The sequence below is a fragment of the Protopterus annectens genome, chromosome 16.part0 (assembly GCF_019279795.1).
Source record: "Protopterus annectens isolate FY-2018-M chromosome 16.part0, PAN1.0, whole genome shotgun sequence".
Taxonomy (NCBI): domain Eukaryota; kingdom Metazoa; phylum Chordata; order Ceratodontiformes; family Protopteridae; genus Protopterus; species Protopterus annectens.
Window position 1 is genome coordinate 43,155,507 of NC_056750.1, and position 14,236 is coordinate 43,169,742.

General features: G+C 39.3%; 1 protein-coding gene across 3 annotated transcripts in view; it reads right to left on the bottom strand.

The window, feature by feature from the left end:
• Positions 1-6,223: 6,223 nt before the first annotated feature.
• POMT1 (protein O-mannosyltransferase 1) overlaps positions 6,224-14,236 on the bottom strand; it is a 1,532,857-nt gene continuing 1,524,844 nt past the window's right edge. For all 3 annotated transcript variants that reach the window (XM_044058401.1, XM_044058399.1, XM_044058400.1), the window contains one exon: positions 6,224-6,740. In XM_044058401.1, coding sequence (XP_043914336.1) covers positions 6,566-6,740 — 175 coding nt within the window. In that variant the 3' untranslated portion in view covers positions 6,224-6,565. The remainder of the gene's footprint in view (positions 6,741-14,236) is intronic.

Sequence of the window (14,236 nt, forward strand, 5' to 3'; positions counted from 1 at the left end):
TGTGGACTAGGAGCCAGACCATGTATCTGGACTCCTCAATGCCCTACCTCTGTTCTCAAAAGCAACTACCCTCACCTACTCCTGACATTCTGGCTGCAAGTTAGTTCTACAATTGTTTATGCTGTGTATTCCCGCCTATGGGGCTTATATATGCCGTTTTTCCCGCACTTATCTGTGACTGGCCATTTTGGAATTGTATCAACTTCACAAAACCTGCTTTGTCATGCTCCACTTTCTATTCATTCCTATATATTTGCTATTACTGCATTTCTAAGTACAGCTGTCATGGCTTAGTGGTTCAGTACCTTGACTATGGTGCATGGTATCCTGGGTTTGAACCTGGCCACTGCTTTTTATATTTTATGACTGTCTAGACAGGCTAGGGGGTGTGTCTGTGTAAAGGCAGTTTTGTTACAGCTTGCTCAACGTTGCTCATCGGTTAGCTTGTTGGCGCGGTGCGCAGCTCCGCGCAAATGGGTTACGCTGGTTTACGCTTCATTTGGCTGTCAGCACGCATATTACGCTCAGCTCAGCTAGGGGCACACAGTTTCAGCATGTTAAACCACTGCTCACCTACGGGCATTCATTTTACACCTGTTAAACCACTGCTCACCTACGGGCAGATGCACTCACCTTGTTAAACTGTAGCTGAGCTATAGGCACATCTGGCATTTTTTATTATTTTATCTCACATTTCTTCAACATAAATGGCTTATTTCATTACATTTTACATAAAATATAATTTTATGTGTGTACATGTTTGTCAGGGACTTGTTTCGTGCTTATTTTACTAAAAATAAATATTGATGTTGTGGGGGCTCGAACCATGACTGCCTGCTCTTCAGCCGATGTCTCTACCACTACGCTATTGCTTCTTGGCTTACTTTGCATATTTAGTTCTTATATGCTTTTCCACTGACTGCTAACTGTGGCTAAGCTACGGGCACGCCCGCGCAAATGAGCGCACTCACGGGCAAACATCTTTACGATTTAAAAAAATATATATAACATGTTCATTTATATATTTTATGTTCATAGCCTGTGGGGGCATGTGTTGTGTTGTGTTTATTCACATTTCCATGGACTCTGTCGTGGGTGTTTACTTTGGGCACTTTTACTCTTCTGGGGGCATGTCCGCTTGCAGGGCTTGGCTTATGGACATGCCCCCTACTGTCTTCCATGGACCGTGTTAGCCTTAGGTGTGATTCAGCATGCCCTCATGCATATGCATGACATGCTGATGTCACACCGTTTAACTGCAGCCTCCGTGTAAGCCTTGTATCTCTTACACGGAGGCTTTGTGAATCCTGCCCTATGTAATTTTTCTACAAGTCTTGTCTTAAAGAAAGATTCATGTTTAATTTGGACCATACTAACAGTTACAAATAAAATCATTGCCAAAACCCGATTGAAGAGTAGAGCTCCTCACTTTAAAGAACCAATTTTTCTTCTCAGAGAAGTCACTGACAGAAATTATCAAAAGAATAAGACTATCCTCAGAATCTACATTTATGAAACCTTAGACTAAAGTATGAAACTTACTAGAACAATAGGACTAACACTCATTGGAAAATGACTCAAGTTACTATATCAGTGCATTAATATACCTCTTCAGACATTTCTAAGATATTATCTCTGATCTGCTATGTATATATTGTGAATAGTTACTTATTTCTGTTGTATTTGAAATTACCTTGCAACTTCCTGTGAATCATGTTCATGCTTTTACATTGGGAAGACCATAAGGAAGCATAATTGCAGAATATACAAGCACATTTGGAACAAGCTACATGTGAAACAGAGCACCTCTGTGACACTGTTCAAGAGGAACCTGGACAAGTGGATGGGCACCATAAATTCTTACTGTGGGTAGCACCCATAACCATACTTCTCAACCGTACTGAATTCCTCGATATTTACCAGTTTTGAAGGCAAACTAATGGGGTTCCACGAATTTCTGAGTGGCTCCTCAATTCCATTTTTTTTTTAAGTTGAATTTGTTGCTGACATCATCAAGTGCAAGAGTGCATGTGATGATGTCAGCTTCATGAGGTACACTCACAGCCTGTCAGAAACTCGGGCTGAGGGCTTGGACTGTGTCTACCTTTTTATGTAAGTTCACATTGTGGATTTAGGCAGTGCAGCACAGAAGACAGCAGCGACCAGCGAGCAAGCAGCTGTTACACAGTTACACTTACTTAGTTTTAAGGTAACAATCTGCCAGTCAAGCCCAAGAACTTAAAGAAGCAAGTACCAGTGTCCAGTCCACCCAGCATCTGCACTCCCAGGATGCAGTCCACCCAGCATCTGCACTCCCGGGATGCGGAATCCCAGACCCAGGATCAGGAATGAGAAACTTTATCTCTGGCAGCTCAACCTCCTCAGGGTCCAGGTAAAAGGAAAACAAACACGTATTGTAATGTACTGCTCTTTGTGTTTTTTTCATTAGTAAATTTGGTAAATATTCCACAGTTTAGAAATGTCGGCTCGGGTTCATTTAACACCATTCTTTGCGTTTTTGTTTTTTCATTCAGACAGACTACTGTGCTCACAGAAATATACAAGATACTGAAACTGATCATTTTGTTTCCATAGTAAATTGGTCTAGTGTCCCAGAACATGCTGGTAATCTGCTTCCTGGCTGCATTTCTATACTTCCTTGTGCTGCTATACCATTATAGCGTAAAGTACTACAATATGCATGCATGCACCCACTGCAAGCAATATCCAAATATTTATAAGGCAAGATTCTAACCGTCTGTCCCTTTAATGTAGACAGCTTAACTTTCAAGTAATGGATAAAGCCAAGCGGTCAACTAAAACAAGAACCAGAGCAACAGGGGAAAATCCACCACAGCAAAAAGTAAGAACCCAAAAACAGGTGGCTGTAGCGCGCTATACACAATGCAGGCAAACAAAGAATTGGCTTAAAAATATTTAAGAGATAAACATTTATCTGTTTAATAAATATTTTTAAGCCGATTCTTCATTTGCCTCTATTGTGTGTAGCTTGCTGCATCCACCTGTTAAAGTGGTTAGCGAAATAAAATGAACACTTAAAATGAACCGTAGACATGAGTCTGAACTTTATTTTGTTTTAAAACATTCGCATTTTAAGTTGGTAGTAGAAGAAATACCTTTCTTGTGTAATATTTACAATAAGCACCCCTTGTCCTTGTTTCAAAGTTGGATTTTTCCCTGTGAAGCATGAGTCCATGACACTATCACATGTTCAGGTAATCCTCTTGGTTGCTCAATTGTGCTGGAAATCGTGGCTGCTCTCCTAAGGTCAGTAGCATCTCAGCTTTGGCTTATTTCTATTTTTTTGTCAACTGGAGTATAGAGTGGGTATGTTATGTGGAAGTGGTAAGTGTTATTTGACTCTCATAAATTGTTAACTATCGTAAAAAATAAATGGTGAACATAGCCAAAGGTCATAATAAAGGAGCACGTATAGGAATGATAGGATATAGGTTTAGTTATGTAGACAAAGTGGGTGACTACAGGGTGAAAATGCTTTTAAGGAGAAGGGTAAAGAAAGGGTTTTGGACAAAGTATAGTTTTGGAGATGATGGGGTGATGTGGATAGGGCTGGTAGGTAATTTGGGGGTACACAGCTACAGATCTAGTTAGTTACCAGGTGTGTTTTGATTGTATGGTTATCTGTCTATGATTTGTAGGAAGGCTGTTCCAGAGACTGGCTACAGAGTGGAAGAATGATGAGTCTCCAGCTGAGTTTTAGGATGCGGTAATTTTAAGGAGTACATAGTCTGCCGAGTGGGGGATCAGTTTGGGTGGTAATATTGAATGATACCTATAAGAGCTGGGTATTTTATCAGATGCAGATCTGTTAATTATGCTATGGACAAGTAAGATCTGGTTGAATTTCAGAAGATTAGGGAGCTCTATACAGTTTAGAAGAGTGAAAGGTTTGCAGTGATGTATTTTTGGTGGCTGTTTGCTGCAGATCTAGCTATTTTGTTATAACACTGTTCTAATTTGTTTAATCTGTTAGACTGTAAGTGTGTGAAGAAGCTGTAAAGTAAAATGAGAATGGGGTGGGATTTTGCCAGAGTTCCTCTTGTTTTGTCATTAAGAATGGTTTTGTTCTGTATAGTAAGCTGAACATTTGGTATTTTTTACAGTTTGGAAGTGGATCTCAAACTTCAGGTTATTTTCTGTTGTTACTCTGTTCTATTGCTGTACTAACAGCAAGGCAATCTTTTTTTTTCCTGAAGCAAAAAATGTAGGAGATATTGAGCTGTTTTTCCTCTTAATTACAATTTATCAGCTGTGTACATTTTAATGATGTGCACATTCATTGCAGCTTGTTATGGTAAATGTGCAAAAGAACATTTTCAGCATATCTGGACATCACTGCATACCAGCAATGAAACTATTCTGAAACTTCATTAACAGTAAAAATCACTATATCACTGCTTAAAATGGTATGGCATAATTCATTTCATTACAGGTCTGCATTCCCACTATCTGCACTCTGGGTCATATTTTGGTTGTTCTTCAGTTTGCATTTGAAAGTTGGTATGCAAATTTTATGATAATAGCCTACAGATTTGTACCTATTTTTCATGGGCCTTTGTACAGATTTTTGATGTTTCCAGGTTGAGAAGCATGCCCACAATCCCTCTGGACATGGGCAGTTATCACTAAATGCAATCTTGGGTATTGACTAGCATTTCTATGGTATTACATTGGGATGAAATGGTTAGGCATAAAATGACTTCCAGGTCGATAGCCTAGTAATCTATGATCCTTTCTTGCGATTACACATAAAGATGCAAATAATGCATTGGATAAACATTCTACAGTATGTATTTCTTTTAAGAAATTTGGCTTCTTTGTACTGGATGCCGTCAGTATGACTGAATTTACAGGAGACTATAAAGTGCAGCTTGAATGCCACGAATCTTTATGGCAAATTAAACTAAATGCAGATAAGTATCTGTGGCTCAACGATAGTATCAACATTAAGTGTTTTTCTGTCAGCACAAAAACTTTAAAGCGTATTTCCCTGGATCAACAAGCCAAACAGATGTTTTCATTTGATTAATGTACTGACTTCCACGTTTTTAAAGAATATCATAGGATTGGCCTAAATCTTGAATACATGTGTTTCATTGGGTTTCCAATTTGTCACATGATTGTATTTTATGGTTTTTAAACTGGTATTTTTTTTCATACTTTAGATTCTGATGAAGTTCCGTTTCAACAGTGAATAAAGAAAGAAAGTGCTTGATCTAATTTACCTGGGCTTTGACTCACTAACTGTGGTACAGTAGAACATGTTTCTTTGAATGTGAAATTTGTTGTAAACTATTTCATTCGTTTTTGTTATGGAATTAACAAAATTCTTACTTAACACCGTTTATGAATTATTTTCTGAATTATTACTTAACACACGAACCTACATTCATATAAATGAAAACACACCATGTTCATATTTATACAATCACCAATCTAACATTACATACATTGATCAATTTCTGCCCTCCTTTAAACTTCACTTAAAAATAAAAAAAAATAAAATAAGGACATAAAACACTTTTCTCACAAAAATATATATTTTGGTATTTAAAATTTACATATTCTGGCATTCTAAATGTCACTGCAAAACAAAGATGCTTATACTGACAGAGATGCAAATACAGTCTGCTGCCTGCTTTTCCATAACAGCTATGATGTTATGCAGTGTGCATTTCAAGACAAACTATCTAGATATCTGCAAGATTACAGCAGCACAGAAATGTTGTCATCTGTGAGTATTGTCAAATTCAGACCAGAACGGCCTTGTTAAATTGACAAACTGCAGCATTTACAAAACAAGTGAAAAAAGTGCAACTAACAGTTTTCTTCACGATAACAAATATTGAAGATTCAGCTTTTTTATTGCCTTCAAGGAGTACAGCATATTCAGTGATGTTGTTATGGTGGTGACTTTCCCTGAAATTTCATGTGAAAATACTGAACCACTTTGGAAATGCAGGCATTTTATGTACAAGCAGCACAAACAGATATAGACATTTTGTTTGGAGACGGTCCTCTAGGAAAACTCTGAAAGCTCAGCTATATTTTCCAGTCCTAACTTTTTATGATCATCTTTCTGAAGATGTAAAATTTTGTGTGGGCAAGAATTATTTATATCAAACATGACCAAACAGTGCAGCATAAAAAACATAAGCAAGAAGTGGTCACACGCAACAAATGCTTTAACAAAGTACTTTATTATATCATTGTAAACTTGTGTTCTGAAGCCACATTACAGACTTTTAAGTCCCAGTTTCACAATGTAACACATCATTATCTGTAAGTATTCAATCAAGGGCTGCTGGTTTGTAACTTACAGAGTGTTTCTCCATCTACATTTTTTTTTCAGGCCAGGACAACACAAGTTTTAGTGGCATTAATAACCACCTTCAGTCCACAGATTAAGGTTTTCCATGATAGCTCCTACACACAACATAAGCATGTAATACAGTGTATTTTGCAGAACACTGCTGTTATCATCTTTCTACCTTAATGTTATCTTCTCAGTCTCTTTACATGCCTAACGTTTCCGTATTAGAATATCCCAGGATTCTTTCCATCGCAGTTCCACTAATTTTGAAGCAGGAAGGGAAGGGTGTCCATATGTCAATGGGCTGAATGTAAGGTATACCATATAAACTGAGGACAACCACACCAGTACTAATGCACTAAATGTGTTCTTCTGTACTGAGCTTCTGTAAGGAAGAAAAACATTTTCATCATTTTTTATAAACAAAACAGAACAGCGTTTTTAAATGGCGTCTTAGATTTACAGGATAGCTTAAGAAAATGTTACCACTAAAGGTTAATAAATGATGTTAAGTACCATACAGGATGAATAGGACCCTCCACCCTTTCTACAAAGGCATAGTAAGGTCAATAGTCTTCCCCTGCGGGTTAACAAGAAGGGACATGAGAATTCAAGGTTCAAACTTGATGTCAGTTAATGGGGGTTGGGGGGTGCTAGCCCCTATGTAACTGCACACACTGTGTGGACTGCACTACATATCTATAAATAGTGGTACTGGATTCCTGTCCTCAAAGCTGACTTTACAGAAATACAACACTCTGTTGTAGTACCTGCAAATTGTATCTTTCATCCTGTTCTACTGTGTCATATACAGGAAGCAGACTGTAATCTGCTTCTGTCCAGGAGATGCAGATGGCTTTTATGGAAACAAACTCAAAAATTCCAGTTGTGTAAAAACTGTGGAAGAATGTTAGCCATGAGCTCGTCTGCTGTTCCTGGGATGTGACAGACTTCAACGATCAGTTCTAATTCACAATCACCTGCCTGTAAGCACTAGGATGCAGTCGTGACAAAATATTTTTAACAGTCCTATCACTAGGGTGGAAAATGCACATGTAAAACCCTGTGATTGCTGTTTTTTGACTGTGAAACTGTTTAGCATCAGCCCAAAACTGCCACCCTAGCATTTTTATAATAGGAGCAACTCAATTCCTCTAAAAATGACATAAAATGGAGATGCGTAAGGTAACTAAGCAAGACAAAATGTTTGAGTACTTGAAATGTACATTGGCATCTCATTAATGTTAGAGAATGAAGTAAGATTGTACACTGACATATATAACATCGTAAGCATTGTAAAGAGTACTGAGTGTTTCTTTTATTTAAACATAGAATGCATTTGAGGGTAGGTTCAGCTTTTTAGTCAGGTTAGTATGGATTGAGAAAGAGAAGAGGGGGGTTAGAAGAAGGAGAGACATCAGGTATACAAGTAGGGGTTCACAGATGGCTGTTTTTCTGGGGGGGGATAAGACATACAGGGGAGGGATTAGCCTGGGTCGATACAGGAGCAGATCCAGTTGCTATATAGGTAGTCTGTTAGCTGTTTCTTGAATTGGGTTGGGTTTGTGATGTTTAAACTATGTTGGGAAATTGTGTTCCAGATTTTAGAAATATGGTGGGATTAGAGGGTATTCTCCATATAAAAAAATAAAATAAAAATAAATATAAACAAAGCACAGAAAATTTAGAGGACAGGCAGCATGTAAACATTTTCAGGCAATACTTTTCAGCATCATCCCATAGCCAATGTATAAATGTATCAGCAGTTTAAAATGTTCTTAGTTTTCTGAACTGCATTTAACAGTGTTCTCATCTCTAGGGACACTGGGCAGTATGTACAGAACAAATCTCACTGGGAGCTCTACGAGGATGGAAATGAATAAATCAGTTTGTTATGGTAGGTAGATGGGTCAGCAAGCATGGGGACAAAAAGCCTTGGGGAAAATGACACAGATTAACGTGTGCACAAAATTACTTCATATTTACCACTTTTTACATATAAAGAGCTTATATAATCCAGTACAACTTATTTTGTCCTGTAACAAGATAACTACTTACAAATTAACAGAATGTGACTTACTGGGCAGACTGTTGAAGCAGTGTGGCTTATTATACATCAACATCTCTCTATCCAGAAGCTATGCTAAGATTTTTCCATAAGAACAACTACTTGATGACTCTATGAGAGAGAGAGTGAATAAAGTGCAGTTTTTGAAAAGCATGTGCCCATAAAGAGGATCTGCCATGAATATGACTATGCAATAACTATGGATCTATTCACATATTTTACAAAGAAAACAGCAGCTACATTCTTTACATATCAGTTCAGCAGTGAAGGGATTCTCCTTCATAGGCTCTAAAACTAGTCTCCATTAATCACATATCAGCATTTATGGTGTATGTTTGGTGCCAGTAAATGCCACAACATCACAAGCTGACCACAAAAGCACTCCTAGGCCCTAAGCCCACCAGTTTCCCCAACCACTAGAGCAGCACAGCACCTGCACATCAAGACATGAAGAAAGCACAGCATACCTTTTGTTACGTGTGTGTGTGTGTGTGTATATATATATATATATATATATATATATATATATATATATATATATACACATACATACATAAATAATAAGTGTAGATCTACATATATATATATATATATATATATATCCCTGACTTACAAAAAACTGCCATAACCAAGGCGGACTGAGGAGGCCATCCACAAACAGACTGTGGAAGGGTATTTGTGAACCATCATGGTGGGTCACACATCAAGTGATACAGTTAGAGTGTATCTGTTACAACATCTGAGATCTTTATGAATCCTGTGATTGGGCTGAATCCCAATCAGTAAATCTATTGATTTGGAGGAAGTTGGGGAACAGCCCAAGTACTAAGATTCAGAAGACCGAATCCTGAAGTACAAAAGTACCAAAAGAAAAACAACTTCTGGAGTCCTTGTCAAGGCAATTATGCTTGCTGCGCACACACACACATGACTACATGCAGAGCAGATATATATATCTGAAATGGAGACATAATGGAATTAGCCATGCCCTGGTGCAGTGGCTCCTGACTGTAGCATTCTTCAATGGACAATTCATAGGAGGTTATTAGGCTATTGCCCCTAGGGCCTTTACAAGCCTAGCCATGTTTTACCCTTGTTTCCCTCATAGACCGAGAGAAATAGTCTACACTGGCGTGCAAAATTATAATCAGCACCAACTTCCCTTATCCAAGAGGGACATACATGAAACCCCTAGGGTGAATTTACAGTTTCTCATCCAATTGTCCAAGTTACACTTAAATAGGGTCATTGAGGAGCTTTGTTTAGCTTGGATTGGGGGTTTGTTCCAGAGGAGTGGCAGTCTCTGGGAGACATCTGTCTCTCCAGCGAGTCCTGTTTATGTTGCAGGCTAGGTTAAGGTCTCTAGAGCGAGTGAGTCTTGTCCTGTTGGCTTTGCAGACGTGCAGCATTTCCATTAAGGCAGGGTCTGAGGCTGCTCAGTAGGCCAGGCACAAGTCACCTCTAAGCAGTTTATATGACACAGAGTATAGTGACAGCAACTTCAGTCTGTCCATGTAGGTTTCATGATGAAAGCCTTGAATTTTCTTGATGAGAAACCTCTGAGGTCTCTCCAGCTGCTGCAGGTCTCTGGCGAGGTACATACAGAAGGGAGCACTGTACTCTATTATTGGTCTGATGAGGGATGAGTACAGAGGAGTTATAACCTCCTTCATTTTGGATGCTATTCCCTTATTTATAAGATGCGCAACATAAAGGGTCTTCCTCAACATTGTGGACAGATGACAGTTTATGTTAAGACTGCAATCAACCTGCGTTCCCAAGTCTCTCACCACTGTCTTTGAACTTAGCGGGGTATTGTTAATGTTGTAATTTGCTGGGACTTCACCTTTACTGAAGGGGATGACAGCACATTTTTTGTGTTAAGTTTGTGTCCGTGGCTTTGGCCCCAATCATTTGTCTGTGTAAGCCCTTTCTGTAGTATGGTGGCATTGTTTTGGGTTTCAATGACTGCACCCAGTTTGCAGACAACAGCAAAATTGGTAAGCCACAGGCCATCTATTTTCGCCTGAACTTCTGAGAAACAGATTCCAAACAGATGTGGACCCAGCACAGATCCTTGTGGAACATCACTAGTAACATGTCTGCTGGTAGAGGCGGAATCCCCTACTTTGATTGTATGCATTTTGTTGGTGAGCCAGTTGGCTACCCATCTAATGACATACGGGTTTATCCCCAGTTGGGTGAATTTATTGATGATGCCTGAGTGTGGGATAGTGTCAAAGGCCTTGGCTAAGTCAAGATATGCATTATGCATTGTTTTGCCTGGTGACATTTTCAAAGAAGTCCACAAGGTTTAGCAAGCATAATCTGCCTGTAACAAAACCAAATTGGGTTGGGTCAAGACTTTGAAGGTCTCATATATCCTTGTTGATTAGGTCTATGATGATTCTTTCCATGGCGTTACAGATATGGCTGTTTAGGCTTATGGGTCTACAATTCCCTGGGTCAGTTGAGGGACCCTCTTTGTGCAAAGGGATCACAGTTGCAGTTTTCCATTTGGGTGGGACAAAGCCAGTACTTAGACTGTGGTTGAAGACAGTACCCAATTGTTCCACCAGCTCCTGTTTTAGACTGTTTAGTAAGCAGCCTGGGATGTTGTCTTGTGCCACAGAGGCTGTGTTTTTGGCCTTGAAGAGGACAGTTATGACCTTCTCATTGGAGATACTAGGTAGAGGACTGGTAACAGGTATATTTTGGGGTATGACTGGTGGGGACAGTGGAGTGAAGTTTTCACTGAATCTCTCTGCTAGCAGGTTGACAATTTTTGCAGGTTCCATATGAGTGGTACTGTCTACTATTACTTTGGTGCAAATCTGAACCTTTCCTTTAAGATTTCAGGTGTAGTTATATAATTTCTTGTGACTATCCTTAGCCAGGGATGCTAATTTGGTTTCATAGTTAGCTTTGGAAGATGTCTAATTTGCTTATTCAAACTATGGAGGGGATTTTTCCACTGCTGAGACCTTTCCTTCTTATTTTTAGTCAGCAATTTCTTCTTGTGTAACCTATTTTTGCTGGATATCCACCAGGGTGGCTTGTTTTTTTTTTTGTGAGGATCCTGATTTAAACCATTCAGGTATGGCTGAGTCTGTACACTTGTAAAGGTATTTACACAAGGTAATCCTCAGTATGAGAGACACTGCTGTCGGTGCTGAGCGGGGGGTTTGAAACTATTTATGCCATTGAGTAGGAGGCTATAGTTTGCTTTGGAGAAATTTGTTAACCTTTTAACTTGTATTTTGAGTGACTCAAGTAGGTCCAGGTAGGCAGTGTGGTTTACCTGGTTCATGATGGGGGGACCAATAACTAACAATGATGTGGAGGAGGGTCTTTCCTAGAATTAGCTGGACTTGGAGTAGCTCTAGGGAGTTGTATTGTTTAACCAGTCTTGCGGTGTATTGGTCTTTGATGAAGAAGGATACACCTCCCCCTTTGGTTCTTTCACGTTCATTTTGTGGTCACAATGTGTGGAAGGCCTTGAATGGCTGGGGTATTCTCTGCGGCTTTCAACCATGTCTCTGATATTGCACAGATATCTGTGTCATCCAAAGTAAGGAGTGCTACCAGTGAGTGCAGTTTCTGATTTAGACTTCTAGCATTAAGCAGCATAACCTTGAGTTTGTTTCTAGAAGATGTTTTTATGTTGGGAATTTTGTTCTTATGACATTGCCTAAAAAGGCACTATGGGGAAGGCAAGTACCTTAGCTAGTAATGGAAAGCCAAGAGGTGACAGGTGAAGACCATCCCTGCAAAGCAGTGTGGTCTTAAGACCATGTCATCCCAGGCTGACAGATACTGGATCCCCTGGATTGATGCCAATTGTTAAAGTCCATTATTTTTGTCGGTAGTGAGGCATCATCCTGGGTGAAGGTAGAATGTGCTTAGGGCTATGGACATACCTGCCTGGGACACAATCAGCAAGCTCAGTCATTTTGCTCATCATATAGTCCATTGAGGTACATCTCAAGTCATTCACTCCAACATGGACTGTGACACAGTCATAAAATTACTTGCTGAGAGACTTGAGTGCGTGAGTGATTTGGCGAAACCTGGCAACCAAAAAGCAGCTGACAGTGACCTTCTCCTTGTTCAGCCTGGTGAGTGGGACATCTGTGTGTTTCACTCTGGAGTTGCCTATTACCAAGACATTCGGTTTTGAGGTATTTTGCTTTAGGGACTTGTTGGGTGAAACAGTGATGTGTGAGTTTATATGTGTAGTGGATGCTGCTGGGACTGCATTGTGTATGGACGGTTTGTGTTTGAGAGGTCTCTGTTCTTTTGGTATACTTCTAGTGAGTACCTCCACATATGTAGGTTTAGGTGTTTTGTTGGTTTGCGGAAGATGTGAAGTGTGTGTGCTGACAACCTGTTTGGTATCTGATTTGTGCTTTGTGAGAGAGAGGAAAAGCACTGATTCCAGATTTATAGTATAGATAAATCTCTCACATATTGTATTAGTATGTTTTCAGAATAATGGGTTGCCAATATACATGAGGCAGTTTGTACACTGCCTCAGGATGCCAGCTGGAGAAACAGTGGGAAACTGTCTGTCCATTATGTCAGGTTTGTTCTGTAGTAAGTAGTGGGGCTAGATGGAACTAGTTCTGCTGAGGGACTAGTAGAATCAACTAAACTATGGAGGTTTGGGACTAGGTGCCTGCATCATCGCCCTAAAAAATGCACAGCTGAGTTGCTCTCTGGGTAGCACTGCGCAGCTGTGTAGCAGACAGAAAAACAAGGAAGCCTAGGATGGTTCACAAGCAGCAATCTAGGGAAAAATTGACTTTCTAAGTCTTTGCATCTATAATGGGTAGTACAACCCCTGTTGTGCAATGTGCAACTTGGTTAAGCAATTTTCAAACAGGCTGGCCAATGGAGATGCTTAATACTGAGCCGTATTCCAACAGTCCCCAACTCAGTGGGACCTTGGCTACACTCTTCTGCCACAATGGTGCAGGGGGCCTTCTTAATGTAAGAAATTTTTCATTTTCCCTTTTCCTTAGATTCTTGGTTTTATAAATTCATAGCTAAGTACAGGGCTAGCTTTCTCAATAGGCCATTCTAAGCCTAACCAATTTCCTTCCCAAAGGGAGAATCAAGCAATGTACCTTGTGTCTGTGAGCCAAACGTCTTAACCATTATACCAAGCCACGATGTTTAGCCACCTGATGGCAAAAGGTAATACAGTTAACAACAGAAAGATCTGTGTGGCAACTGTGAGACCCTCAAAGTTGGCAAATAAATGGATAGAAGAAGTAAAAGAAATAATAAGTTTAAAGGTACAGGATATGAAATTGGATGAAGTAACAGCCAGACAGATTGAAACTAAGTTAAGAAAAGTCTCTAATTGGAAAACCCCAGGCCCAGATGCAGTACCTAACTTCTGGTTAAAAGTATTAATATCTTTGCATGAAAATTTAGCAGTAAGAAGTATTTATATGCGCACCCGGAACAGACACCAACCTGGCTAACAACAGGAAAAACAATGCTTTAAGCTACCCTAAAAATTATAGACTAATAACTTGTCTTCTGATGATGTACAAACTATATACTGGAATTAATGCCGCCAGAGTTTGTAGTCATTTAGAAGAAAACTCAATTATGGCAATAGAACAAAAGGGTAATAAAAGAAAGTCATATGGAACAAAGGATAATTTGTTGTTAAATAAAGTCATAGTGGAGAACTGTAAAAAGGGGAAGAATTTAAGTTTGGCATGGATTGACTGTAAAAAAAAAAAAAAAAAAAAGCATTTGATAGTATCCCACATTCATGGATAAAAGAGTGCTTAAAA